Below are 13,765 nucleotides of genomic sequence, written 5' to 3' on the forward strand. Positions count from 1 at the left end.
CTTATGTTTCTTGATATCGCCATCAACACTTGGGCTAGCTGTGCACACTCTCCATTTTAGCGTTACCATCTCTTGCTCTTTCTTTGTTTGCATGATAGTTTTCCCTGCCCTGCATAGTTCGTCTAGATCTAGTCTCTTTCCATCCAATCCGTTCATCTCTTCAGCGGCATACATGTTCGGATGGTTGTCACAAACCCACGTCATTGGTGATACTCGCTCATCTAAGTGCAAAAATCACCACCGTTAGTATTCCCAAAAATCACCGTCAGCTCAGTTATACACAAGCCAGACAAACCGAGGAACCAGGCACAACAACATCACCATGGCCGACATCCAAGAAACCGTCGTGCCTTCTGGTCAGCACTATTCGGGGGCTCACCGTGTTCCGAATATCAAACAGTTCATGGCATCCCTCGACAAGGAAAAGCAGGCTCGCGACGCCAAGTTGGAGGGGGCCGGCGAGCCCAAATCTCACGAGAACATGCCGGTCCGTGAGATAGGCAAGAACCGTCGTACAGTACGGGATCCTGTCACGGGCAACGACGTCGAGATCACCGACATCGACTCCAGCCTCATGAAGAACGCACGCGACCCGCAACTTTCGGTACCCAATGCGAATCTCGCCAGGTCGACCACAGTAGCAACTTCACCAAACCAGACCGGTGAGGAGTACCGTCGCAACCAGGACGTCACCGCACCGCCGGATCCCATCGAGCCAGGCAGTACGTCGGACGTGCCGATTCACGGCGAAAAGACGAACGTCCTGTTCCATCCGACGCCATCCGTGTCCTACGAGCCCATGTTTGCGGCCATCGAGGCGCGGGCAAATTTTCTGTGCGGCGGCATCTTCTTTGCCATCATCTTTCTGGGTCGCTTCTTTGGTGCGAGTCTCTGGGGCCTCATCCCGCTGGCCATGTGCATCTCGTCTGGCGTGTTTCTGTGGGCCAAGGATCTAATCCGTCAGGGACGAGATCTCGAATGGTCTAGCGAGCAAAAGCGTGGCGAAACGGCCGTGGTCAACCTCATTCCCGAAAGCGTCGAGTGGCTCAACACGGTAGTTGGGCTGATTTGGAACTTGATCAACCCCGAGATGTTTGCCGCCGTTGCCGACACCCTGGAGGATGTCATGCAGGCTAGCGTTCCTGGCGTCATCGAGCATGTCAAGGTCAACGATATATCGCAGGGCACCAACCCGCTGCGTATACTCTCCCTGCGCGCCCTGCCGGACTCGCACGTGCAGGACCTCAAGGACGAGATTCGCAAGCGCGACGAAAAGACAAAGGATCCACAGGAGCTTGCGGCGGACGAGGAAGGCGGAGACTTTTACAACCTCGAGGCCACAGTTGCATACCACGCTCTTCCTAGCTCGGGAGACGTGTCTAGCAAGGCCAGGAACATGGGCATGCAACTCATCTTTTACCTTGGTGTCCGCGGCCTCTTTGGAGTACCACTACCCATTTGGGTGGAGCTCAACGGGATGGTTGCCACAGTGCGCCTACGCGTATCCCTTGCTCCTAACCCGCCTTTCATCAAGACTCTCAGCTTTACCCTGATGGGATTGCCAAAGGTGGAAGCGTCGTGTGTTCCGTTGGTCGAGAAGGGAGCCAATATCTTGAACCTTCCCGTGATCTCCAATTTCGTCAACTGGGCCATCGCTACGGCAGCCAACATGTATGTGGCCCCCAAAAGCATGACGCTCGATATTGGCAAGATGCTTCAAGGAGATAGTATCAAGAAGGAGACGGAGGCACTTGGCGTGCTCTTCATCCGCATCCACAAGGCCACCGGTCTGAGCAAGCAGGACCGCCGTGGCAGCGAAGGTGGAGGCTCTGACCCATATATCTGCATCGCCTTTTCCAAGTTTGGCAAGCCTCAGTACTGCACCCGGGTGATCCAGGACGATCTGAATCCTGTCTTCTCGGAAAGTGCGGCGCTGCTTGTGACGCCCGAGGTGATCAAGGCTGACGAGCAGCTATCGCTGGAGCTGTGGGACTCTGACCGCAGCTCTGCCGACGACGTGGTGGGCAAGGTAGACTAAGTATCCAAAAGCTCATTCAGCACCCCGGAAAGATGTTTCCGCAGATGTCAAAGCTGCGTGGTGTCAAGGCTGACAGCACCATGCCGGGCGAGCTGCACTGGGAGGTGGGCTACTTTGGCAAGACGCAATTCCGCCGGGCGCTGATGACAGACGGCAAGGACCCGAAACTGCCCAAGGAGCTTCGTGACAAGGCGGAGTTGCAGGACGACAAGGGCGCGCTGGAGACTAGTGAGGAGGAGGCGGTTGTGCGCACACCACCGGACCCGCTCTGGCCGAGCGGCATCCTGAGCATTGTTGTCCACCAGATCGTCAACCTGGAGCTCGAGAATGTCAAGGGCAGCAACGGAAAGCGGAAGGGTCGTGAATTTGAGCCAGCAAGGCCTGAGGCTGGTGAGCTCAAGGAGGAACAGAGCAAGAAGCTACCAAGCTCGTACTGCACGATCTTGCTCAACGACGAGCTGGTGTACAAGACACGAACAAAGGTGGTCTCATCGAAGCCCATTTTCGAGGCTGGTACCGAACGATTCCTCCGCGACTGGCGTTCTGGTATAGTGACGGTTACTGTGCGGGACTCGAGGAACAGGCAGCATGACCCCATCATCGGCGTAGTGCCCCTGAGGCTATCGGATGTGCTGCTGACAAGCAGCCAGAGCACGCGCTGGTATCCTCTGGATGGTGGTATTGGCTTCGGGCGGATCCGTATCAGCTTGCTGTTCCGTTCCGTGGAGCTCAAGTTGCCGCCGGCTCAGGTTGGCTTCGGCGAGATTGGAACTTTTGAATTCTTGTCGGACAGCATCGAGACGGTTGGCGGGTTTGCACCGTCTGCTAAGACACGTATTCACCTGCGCACTGGTGGAAGTTCGGCGACGGTCAAGAGCGACCGCTGCTCGCCGTTGGCGGGGGACGCAAACGGTCTCCGGTGGGATTTGAGCAACGACAAAGTACGCTTGCCCGTGCGATACCGGTATCGCAGCCCGGTGTTTTTTGAGTTTGTTCAGTCGGGCAAGAGGAAGACGCACCACTTTGCAGTGTTTTGGCTGCAAGACCTGCCAGACAATGAGGAGAAGGACTTTGATATTCCTGTTTGGGAATGCAACAACGGCACGAGGTTATCGCAGGTGAGTTACTTTTGACCCCATTGATTATTTTCTTGGTATTGGCTTGACTGATTTGAACCTCTTCCCTTTGATAGAACTACATCACCGAGGAGAACTACAAGACAATCCCAGACATCCACATCAAGGAGTTGGGCCGTGTTCGCTTCAGGGGCCGATTCAAGCCCGGTACGGACCGAGACCACCTCAAGTTTGTGAGCGACAACGACTCGCGGGAGACTATCGAAAGCTGGGAAGCCTGCTTCGCCGAAGGAGTTCGGACGGAGGAGGTTGTGGGCGAGGTGCCGCCGTTGATCCAACAGCTGCATGAGGCGTCCCTCACGCAGGGGAGGGATGTGCTAGCCGCCGCCCCCGAGTCGGACAAGGAGAAGTGGATGGCCAAGGATGGAACAGACTGGAGCGTTGCGTTTGGCAAGGACCCAGTGGAGATGTTTGGCCACCGGGGCGACGGCAAAGATGGTCACAGTGATGCCGAGGACGAAGATGAAGATGGGGACTCGAGCACCGTCGACTTGGGCGTTACCGATGCTTCCACCGAGGACGGTAGCACAGGCCTCAGTCCCATGTCGAGCCGTGGTGACAGCAGCCAAGGCGTGCGCGAGTCGATGGACAGCACGATCAGCGGCGGAGGGGAACTGCAGAAGACCAGCAGTGGTAGCAGCAAGAACCCCATCAAGCAGTACAAGGACTACAAGGGTCGGAGCCGGGACCTGCATCGGAAGCATAGGGGTTTGATGCAGTGGTGAGTAATTGTTTGCATTGCCGCCTGGGTATAAATATGAGAGCATTGAGATTGCTGACAACTGCTCCTATTCACAGGAGACCGATGAGGAACGTACAGTTCGCCAAGAACGAGGCGACCTTTGCGGCAAGGAGGATCATGAAGGTGGGCAGCCTGAATGGGAGGAAGCCCGATGTCGAGACCGAGGTTTAATGAAGGTCTCTCTTCTCCCTGATGAATTTGACGATTGAAAGATGCGCATTTCGCGATGGTTTTGTTTGTCTCGTTTGGTTACACATCATCTTTACGCATGGCGTTCGCACCTGGAACAAGTTTGGCTGCTTTAGCGTGATGCTGAAAAATAATGACAGTAAAAATAAATAGTTTTGATGATATTAGTTGATAGTATTTCTATTATTTTTTGCATTGAGTTGCCATGTTGTGGTGAGAAAGAATGATTTTAAATTGGCGTACCAGTTGAATTTAGCTCCTACACTCATAAAGCTTCATTCAGTATACGGTCACGCCTACCCTGTACCCAGGGGAAGGGTCAGGGTTACTGACGTTTCTTGGCTCTCATCTCCCACTTTCAACGTCACGATAAAGTGTCCCTTGGGAACCCCAAGCTAAGCTATCCTCGCCCCACAAAGCTTCCAACCCGCCCTTCAGCCCGCATTTCAACTTGGCCAACTCCCTGACCCCTAGAAGAGGTGAACAAGCAACAAAAGTAAAAAGGTGGTCACTCTATTTTTGTGTTTGAACCACACACTCTTTCTGCTCCAAAGGTGCACGACAATCTAAAGAAATGACGGAATCAGCCGACGCAGACGCAGCCGCCGCCAGGGCATCAGAGCAGGCCCGCCTCCGCAAGGAGCGGCGTGAGGCCAAGATCAAGGCCGGCGGCAGCGCACGCCTGAATAGGATCACTGGCCTTGGTGGTGGTTTCCAGCGTGGTAAGTTGGAAGCCATGTTTTTTTACTACGAGAAAGATGAAAACAGCTTAACTAATTTGTTGGAAATAATACAGACCCCATCCCGACAGCAACAGCGTCAGGAACCGATGCCGCAACCACCACCGCCTCCCCCACGCCAGCAGCAGCACCGACACCAGACCACGCCGATCCGGACGAGGTCGACATCTCTAGCCAGCACTTCCCCTCCCCCAGACGACAACAACAACAGCAACAGCAACCCCCATCGGAAATGTCAGAAGCCCAGCTCCGCCAGCTGATGCTGGGCATGGACATGCCACGCGGGGACGGCTCTGCGCCCGCCAACCCCTTCGCCGGCAACCCCTTCCTCAACCCCGGCCTCGGCGGCCCGGGCGGCCAGCCAGGCGGTCCCGAAGACCCCATGATGAAGATGCTGCAGCAGATGATGGGCGGACAGATGCCCGGTGGCGGCGCGGGCGGCTTCCCCGGCATGCCGGGTGCAGCTCCGCAACAACAACAACAACAACAAGCACCCCTAGACACCTACTCGGCCGCCTGGCGCATCCTGCACCTGGTCGTCGCGCTGGGCCTGGGTCTGTACATAGCCCTGACGGGCGCGTTCATGGGGACGCTCGAGGCGCGGGACGCGGCGCGGCTGGCGTCGGACGCGGGCATGTCGTCGGCGGACCTGGACGAGAGCAACAACAACAGGGCGCGCTTCTTTTACATGTTCGCCACGGCCGAGGCGGTGCTGCTGACGTCGCGCTTCTTCCTCGACAGGAGCCGCGCCCCGCCTCCGGGGATCCTCTGGACCGTGGCGGGGTTCCTGCCGCCGAGCATGAAGCGGTACCTCGAGACGGCGCTGCGGTACGGGCAGGTATTTACGACGGTCAGGTCGGATCTGTTGGTTTGTGTGTTTGTCCTGGGGGTTTGTCACTGGTGGCGGACTATTGGGGTTGTTGGTGTTTGATTCTGAAAGAGATTATTGAGAGGGAGGGGTTTTCTTTTAGGAGAACGAATGACCAATGCAATTGCAATACTAAAAAAGTACAAAAAAGTACATGCTAGGAATGTTTATAGACACTGGTTGCAGCAGTAACTCTTAATAACATGATGCGGTATCACTGCCACTTTTTTATTCGAGATGGGAAGAACTATGGCATATTGTAATTCAGTTGTGCGGAATAGTTACTGTTCATACTGAAATGGATACACGCAAAGTCACAATGTAGAGGTGTTAGCGCCATCTCCCAATAAGACCCAAGACAGCGGCACTAGGCTGATTTGGGATAAAAGGGCAAATCTGCAGCAGAAAGTTGTCCAGATGACAAAAAAGGGGTAGGGGGTTCAAGCCCACGCTGCCCACTTGAGTTCTCAACATAATCCAACCTCAATAATCACAGCTCAGTTCATCTGAGAATAAGTTTAAGACAATTTTCATTCAATGGTATAGCAACATATAGCAAATCAGCAAAAGGCCCCAACTCATCCATGGGGGCAAATCAAAGCAAACACAATCTATCCTTGAATAGCTCCGGTACCAATGTAGATCCGTAAACCATCCCATCCTGACGATACTTTTCCTTTCTCCTTCCTTTTTTGACTTCGTATGCAGACAGAAGAAGACATAATAAAAAATGTCAACGCTTTGGGGTTAGGTTAGATCAAAGCCCAAGGCCTTTCTGTACTTCCCTTTGACCACCAAAATTCTGCGTCAACACTATATATGTGACTCGCTCACGCTTCGACAATGCTCAAAAATTCCGTTGTGCTCATGCAACAGCCTCGACCTTGGCCCTCTTGGCCGCCGGTTGCTCGGCATCGTTCGACTCACGGCGCTCTACATCTGCCAGGGCGGCCTTCTCCTCCTCCGTCATGTTGGGGAGCAGGCTTCCGAGAGACTGAATAGGCTGGCCCGAGTTGATGCTGCGGTGGAATGCGTGAATGATGGAGTCGGCGTCGTCGATAGCGATCGGCCTAATGTCAGCCAACAGCTTGATCTTGGCAGTGCACTCCTTGCACTGCTCATCCGTCATCTCAATGTTGAGCTGCGATGCTCTGCTCTTGATTGCGTTCCATCCCGTCAATCTGCTGGCGAAGTGGACATAGCGAGTGATGCCGAACAGAGTCGGGTCCTGATTAATCAAGGGTTAGTATTTTCGGCTCATCATACCCATGCTGGCACAGTGCGTGAACAGATCAAAAACATACAATAATCTCATATGTTGAGGGGTTCTTGAGAATAGCCTTGGCATGGATACCGGCCCTATAGCAACGAGTTAGTTTTGAATCAATAGTAGATACCAGTGTGTGACGGAACATACTTGTGGGTGAAAGCACAGAAACCAGTGATGTAGTTATTGAAAGGACTACAGAGACAAAATGTTAGCAATCTACCCAGAATGAAAACTGCACATGGGATGGCAAAACTTACATGTTGACCTGAACGGCGTCGGCAACAAGCTCCTCAATGTCCTTGAGCTTGTGCAGCTTGTACTTGCTCAGAACGTAGTCCTTGGAGCCGACAATCATGCGAGCCATCAGACCTCCAAGAGGGGTAATTCCGTTACGCTCGCCGATACCCAGGACACACGTGTCGATGTGGGTAGCACCGGCCTCCAAAGCGCAAAAAGCATTTGAGATGGCACAGCCAGTGTCGTTGTGGAAGTGTGTCTCAATGTCACTATCGAACTGTTAGCATCAGCACCAAGCAGCACAAGATTCATCAGACCTGTGGCTCACCAAGAGACAACACCACGCAGGGTCTTGACCAGGTCGTAGACCTGGCGGGGCGAGGCGCAACCGACGGTATCAGCAATACCGACACGGTTGACACCAATCTTGTCGACGGTCGAGTAGATGCTCAGCAGGTCAACCAGGTTGCTGCGGAACGAGTCCTCGGATGAGAAGCGGACCTCGATGCCCTTGCTCTTGACAAAGTTGATGACCTCAATGGCCGTGTTGGTGATGTAGGTCATGTCCTTGCCGTGCGAGTGCTCCATGAGGAACGAAGAGGTGCCGATGACAATGTCGACGCCGTCAACACCGGTCTCGACGGCGATGCGCGCGTCGTCCATGTGGCACCTGATGTGGGTGAGGATCTTGGCCTTGAGTCCCAGCTTGCAGATGGCAGCGCAGTCAAGCCTGGACTGCTCCGAGGCAGCCGGGCTGGTGAGCTCGATGTAGTCGACGCCAAAGTCGTCCAGCGCCTTGGCGATCTCAATCTTCTTGGCCTGCGCGGAGGTTAAAAAAAGCATGAGTCAGTCTATGAGGTCTGTTTTTGCGCCGGGATGCCGCCAGGACACATCGACAGCAAAAACACCGCCGAGCTACCAAAGTAGCCCAGGCTTGCGGCCGTTGTGAGGAGCAAGTATTTGCTTGCGATGTGGCTTGACTCACCGTGTCGAAGAAGGCATTGGCGAACTGCTCGCCCTCTCGCAGGGTGCTCTCAATGATCTTGAAGTTGTTCACGTTGGACAAAAAGTCACCGACGGGCTGGTAGGGATTCCGTGATGGCTGGTAGCGTGCGTTTTGTGCTTGGCGAGTCTCAATACCAGTCATTCCGTCGTGGTTTCCTTTTTGTCGAGGGCCAACGGCGTTAGCATTTGTGGCGACAACCTCGCTCAACTTTTTGGCGCCGGCATCGGAGCTTCGCCAGAAACTACTCTCGAAGCGAGGGTGAGACCCTTACCATTGCCATTGGAGGCGCCATTGCCGTTCGCATTGCCATTGGAGGCAGCGGCTTGCTCAGGCTCGCAGGATGGGCACATTTTGGTGGTTTGGGATTGTTGTGAGTAAAGCTCAATGGGAGGCTGGGACTTGGTTTCTTTTCGTCTTTTTTTCTTCTGATTTTGTTGTGAATATTGCAATTGAGGGGTCACACAACAGGACCGCAAAGGTTATAGCACTTCAATGAAACTCGTACACTAATATCGCAAGAATAAAGATGATGGAAGCACACGAAGTTTTGTGGAGTGATGCGTAGTGTTATAGACTCGGACTCAGGATGACTGACCAAAATCCAAAGAAGTGGGGATATGGATATGACTCTTTTTGTTATGCGTACAGTTCAATCGCCAGATTTTTTTTTTCTTCAGTCCCAAGCAAAAAAAAATTCCAAGACGGAGGCAATGACACCCCAAATGCTAAAATCGGCAACTGAACCCTGCAGCACGTCGTCAGAATGGGGCTAAAAGCGGGGGTGGTGGGCGAATACTTGGCAACTACCGTAGGTACCTCCTGGTATTATTATAGGTCAAGAAAACCACAGGCTGGTGAACGGTCTGGCGGACTAGCACATAAACCTACAGTTCATTCATAGGTACGGTGTTGCAAATAGGTAGTAGCTGAGTTGGAGATAATTTGATTTGGGCAAGCTACCTACCTTGCAAGCTACGTAGGTACCTGAGTAGTCTAAGTGGTAGATACCCTCTTTTCCCCGGAGTCTCCAGTATCGGAGCTGATCCATGGAGTTTTCGGCAAAGCGTCACCGCTTTCGCACGATTGCAAGGTCTGCGTGCGTCCTACCGCTCTAGCTGCTGTACCTTTCATTCAACAAAGTCCACGTCTTAACATCATCAACCAAGGCTTGGAGCGAAAGCGGGAGCGGTCAAGGCGGGACTGGTGGCAGTCAGCGCCGATCTCTTTCTCCAATTCTTTTGCGCTACCTAGTATCACAATACAGGACACAACAGAAGAGAGGCAAAACCCAAGGCGAAAATAAGTAAACAAGAAATAACCGAGAACCATCAAATAATGTTTTTCGTCGATATGGGCCCTTCGAGGCCGTACTGTCTTGGTAGGGTTGGCTGGTCGATCGACCACGGAACAAATAGGTACCTAGGTACGTATAGCAGCTCGCTTGGAAGCTAGTTGCTACCCCTCAATTAAATTAACCACCGCGGGGAACCCCAAGCATGCGGAAGGAGAGCACGCGAACATGGGCGTCTTTGTACTTTGAACAGCACTTATTTCTCTTACTTTTTCAAGAAGAAAAACCAGAAACACTATTGAGCTAGGTCCCCTTTCCTTGAATAATTTATCTGCACTCAAAAGGTCTCGTCTGATCCCAAGCCTAACCGAGCGTGAGGCATCTAAAGGTGTACCTTACTCAGGTACATGCGTATTGATTAGATGACGCCACTTTGTACGCAGTTCGTAGTTCTGTAAGTAGAAGTCTTTTTCCTTCACCAAGCGACGGAGGCTGGGGACAAGAGAACAAAAAAAAAAAAAAAAAAGACGCGAAAAGTTTGTGGAAAATGCCCCACCGACTTTGCTTTCGAGGTCTTGTTATTGGTTTGCCCCAGTCCAAAAAGTTCACCCCCTCTTTTTGCGCTGGTACGAAGTATTACAGTAGCTAGCGCACACAAAAATGGCACAGAGACTGTTTAGCGTGGTGGGGTGGTGGGTAGCGGGCTCCGACTCCCGTTTGCCGAACCGGCAAGCAACCCACTGACTTTTTTTGCTGTGATGCGTCAAACTACAGACAGGTACCATAACGACAAAAGCACCGCGACGTCTTGTCTTTTTTTGGAGGCTACGAGCTTTGTGATATCTTGAAACTAGACTAGCTCCAAAACTAGGACTAGACTAGAGCTAGTGTTATCTGGTATCTTTAGAAACTTGGTGTTCAGATTGCGTATCAACACAATGCTGTTATCGCCAGGTTCAAAGACACAAGATGTAAACTGCAAACAGAATAAATCTCACCCCTTGGAATGAAAGTGCAAGCGGGGCACAAAGTCCTCAGATTTGTTACCCTGCAAGCTTGTACGCGCTGCTTCAAAGTAGTAATATTTGTACGGAGTACGTACCCTAGTGCTTTATACGTAATTCTGTTTGACGCCTAAACATAACCTGCTGAATCTGCTAGATCCCAGCACGGCGGTCACCGATGGCGCCTTCATTCAGGGGAGTGCGTGTGTGACAATCAGTCTATTTATAAGGCGGCCTTGAAGGAATCTGACTGATTTGGGTGAAAACAGGGCTGGGTATGGATGACTGCTAGCTCTGAGGAACCCACTGTCATATGACCTCTAAGCAGCTTTCACTACTCAGCATGATTCTCCTCTGTTTCTTTCCATTCCTATTTTTTTTTTTGCACTTCTATAGCCAATGCATAATAATACAACATTCCCGGGCCCTCGACAGACCGGCCCGAGATAAGAATAGTCAGCCATCATGATAATGTACCCGCTAGTCCAGACTAGGCCTTCAACACCGACCCCAGCACGTTCCCCAACACGCCCCTCACCCTCGCCTGGTTCTCCATTGCGCAGGTGAAGGCCACGGCCGTGCTGATGGCAAATACCAAATTCTCCCTCCACTGCTTGTCCATCCCGTATTTGCGCGGCAGGAACGTCGCAAGTGCCCTCGGCGCCACGAATAGCGCCATGTCCTTTCTGCGCCCCGGGTGCTCGAGCAAGATGCTCCAGCCACACAGTACGCAGCCGGTCCCGACACAGATCCCGCTGTCGATGCGCTGCCGGGCAGCCCTGTCCTTGCCCACGATCAGCGGGCCCACCCGCGCCCGCGCCAGGCACACGCCATAGTAGAAGAAGGCGATGAAGGCCCCCAGGAACGCTGATGACCGCGAGGCCGAAATGAGGGCCCGCTTGAGATTCTTGAAGGATGGGTTGCGCGCCATGATCAAGAGGTTGAGGGGCAGGTACGTGGCAAGTGACCACCGCCATGAGTGGTAGAAGCGACTAAGGGCGTGGTGTTCGCACGAAGGCCCAACTCCCATATGAACGACCTCGCACGGGAACGGAACCGACGCAGCCGGGTCACCCCAGGCCATCGGCCACTTGTAGTCGGCGCACATGCTCTGGATCAATGGTGCCTGGCCGTTGTCCTTGCCATATTGCATCTCGCCGGTACGGAAGCGTCGAAGAGCCTCAATGAGGCGCACGTCAACGGCTGCTGCGGCGCCAATCCATTTATTGTAGCCTGGTGGGAGGAGTGTGGGAGTATAGAACCAGGCCCACATGATGGCCGTGCAAGAGAGCGCAAAGAGGGCTGGATCAGCCGATTTTTGGATGAGTTTCTCCGTCTTCAGGGGCGTTCGTGTGCGTTAGCGATGATCCATGATGGACAGTAATCGTGTATAAGAGGAAGATTTTTCACCTTGGTCCATTTGCCCGCAGCCATGCGCCGCTCTCTCCTCTGAGACCACAGCTCGCCAACTATTACATCAACTGCTCTTGTCACGGCAAAAAGAGTCAAGTCAAGAGTACGGCCCGCCCATTTTATGGTTCTTTGCCCGCCCTTGGATGAAGGGTCGTCTGACGGCTCTTCGACAACATCGGTGAAAAGTGGACTAGGCTTTGACTGAAGGAGACTTAAACTGCACCAAGCCGCGACAAAGGTAGCCAGCCATCTCGACAAGCGGAGCTTTGCAGACTCATCCAGAGTGCCTAGTATCCGTTCTATTACCCGTCTCAAGGGAACCTAATCCTTAGCCAATGTGTTGTGTATAAGTTAGCAAAAGAATCATACTTTGTATCGTCCGATACATCACGAACTAGTCACGTGCCTGTAGCAAGGTACTGCCTCCGACCAATGCCGCGCAAAACACTGGGAAGCGTTGCGGATCGAACCCGGTGCGGAGGATGTGGAAAAGAGCCGGGAAGAAGGGCTGGAGCGGCTGGCGAGCGGTGGTATTCTCCGGGCGCTTGTACCGACGGCTGAGGCGCTGCAGCAGGAGGGTGAGCACGCGGGGCGCCACGCTCGATCCGTACCCGAGTAAGAATGCGCGGACCAGTGGGCGGAGCTTGGGTGGTATGGCATGGTCCCATTTGGGATGTTTTGCTGCTGCCACCGCTACCGCGGGAATGCGGCGGCCAGAAGATGTGTTCTGCGCCATGGTGGTATTGATTTTTACTGGAACATTGAGTAGCGCAAGGGTTTGGCACCTAACAGCGCATTCGCATTACAGGGAAGAAAACCAGAAGATGAAAAGCAGCAAAAACAAAAACAAAAAAAAAAAAAAAAAAAACCGCTATGGTACTGGCCAAGTAAGTTGCTTGGGGGCAAAAGTGGTTGATGAGGTTTCAATCTTGATTTTTTTTTTTTTTTTTTTGTTTGACGTGTTTTCACTCACTCGTTACAAGTGCGAATAAACAGACGTTTCGGCCAGTCTCATAACGCAACCCGGAATGTACAGGATGATGGCTTGGGAAGGGGGGCTATGGGAGGCTAGCCCAGCTCAGCTTAAGCGTCGCTTTCTTGCAATCGCCTTACCTCGGCTCTTCAGCTTGCTGCGTTGTCTTTCGAACCAGAAAATAAACAGGGGAATAGTAGACGGTAAATGGACCAATCAAGGAATGATTTGATTTCAAGGCCAAGATCCGAAAGAGGAAGAAAATCGAATGAACCAAGAATCAAGAAAAAAGGAGTTAAAAAAAAAAGCAAAAAAATCAAATCGTCAATTTGTCAGTCAAAGTGCGTGCGGTCTACTTGCGCCGTGGCCTGGTTTCCCTGGATCTAAACCGAATCGCGCGTGGTACGAACGTCCGTGCTGGGTTTGGAGAGACAAGCTCCCTGCACATCAACACACCGTTGCAACACTGATCTGTCGAATATGGTCGGTCGAGCCGACATGAGGTTCGTGTTGTGCCTTCTATCAAGGATGAAAGGTTCAAAACAGATTTAATGCGTTGGAGATCTGAGGAGGAGACAATTTGGTTGATTGGTGCAAGGTGACGTGTGACCTTGACCGCGTGGATAGATCAAATCTCCGAGGAATATGCACTGCTGATAAGATATGGGGAATGTATCTTTTGAACCGTTATTCTTGGTCATTTACAAGAGCATAAAAAAGAAAAAGAAACAATCATGGCGGAGTTTTGGAGGAGAGTCACTCACTCTCAGCCACGCAGCCCACCGCTCCCTCACATGAACACTAGAAAACACTAGCTCTGAATTTCAGGCAGGCAAATGTCCGTGGTTTTCTGCAGCC

General features: G+C 52.6%; 5 protein-coding genes across 5 annotated transcripts; 2 read left to right on the forward strand and 3 right to left on the reverse strand.

Annotated features, from left to right (window-relative positions):
• Positions 1-322: 322 nt before the first annotated feature.
• MGG_01094 (uncharacterized protein) lies at positions 323-4,298 on the forward strand (the record flags this gene model as incomplete). The annotated part of the gene is made up of 4 exons (XM_003717792.1): positions 323-2,029; positions 2,071-3,156; positions 3,231-3,895; positions 3,973-4,298. The coding sequence occupies 4 exons, from the start codon at positions 323-325 to the stop codon at positions 4,085-4,087; spliced, it is 3,573 nt and encodes a 1,190-aa protein (XP_003717840.1). The 3' UTR covers positions 4,088-4,298.
• A 190-nt stretch (positions 4,299-4,488) lies between these two features.
• On the forward strand, positions 4,489-5,950 carry MGG_01093 (uncharacterized protein). The gene is made up of 2 exons (XM_003717793.1): positions 4,489-4,827; positions 4,902-5,950. Exons 1-2 carry the CDS (start codon positions 4,680-4,682, stop codon positions 5,774-5,776), a joined length of 1,023 nt encoding a protein of 340 aa, XP_003717841.1. The 5' UTR covers positions 4,489-4,679; the 3' UTR covers positions 5,777-5,950.
• A 628-nt stretch (positions 5,951-6,578) lies between these two features.
• On the reverse strand, positions 6,579-8,576 carry MGG_01092 (homocitrate synthase; the record flags this gene model as incomplete). Its single annotated transcript, XM_003717794.1, has 7 exons — positions 6,579-6,941; positions 7,018-7,072; positions 7,131-7,175; positions 7,241-7,489; positions 7,549-8,039; positions 8,206-8,381; positions 8,498-8,576. The coding sequence occupies 7 exons, from the start codon at positions 8,574-8,576 to the stop codon at positions 6,579-6,581; spliced, it is 1,458 nt and encodes a 485-aa protein (XP_003717842.1).
• Positions 8,577-8,899: 323 nt separating this feature from the next.
• Positions 8,900-9,274, reverse strand: MGG_17320 (uncharacterized protein; the record flags this gene model as incomplete). Its single annotated transcript, XM_003717795.1, has 2 exons — positions 8,900-8,971; positions 9,191-9,274. 2 exons carry the CDS (start codon positions 9,272-9,274, stop codon positions 8,900-8,902), a joined length of 156 nt encoding a protein of 51 aa, XP_003717843.1.
• A 1,451-nt stretch (positions 9,275-10,725) lies between these two features.
• Positions 10,726-12,890, reverse strand: MGG_14637 (uncharacterized protein). The gene is made up of 3 exons (XM_003717796.1): positions 12,341-12,890; positions 11,932-12,255; positions 10,726-11,857 (listed from the first exon to the last, which is right to left on the reverse strand). Exons 1-3 carry the CDS (start codon positions 12,668-12,670, stop codon positions 11,012-11,014), a joined length of 1,500 nt encoding a protein of 499 aa, XP_003717844.1. The 5' UTR covers positions 12,671-12,890; the 3' UTR covers positions 10,726-11,011.
• Positions 12,891-13,765: the final 875 nt, after the last annotated feature.

Source organism: Pyricularia oryzae, chromosome 5 (assembly GCF_000002495.2).
Source record: "Pyricularia oryzae 70-15 chromosome 5, whole genome shotgun sequence".
Lineage (NCBI taxonomy): Eukaryota > Fungi > Ascomycota > Sordariomycetes > Magnaporthales > Pyriculariaceae > Pyricularia > Pyricularia oryzae.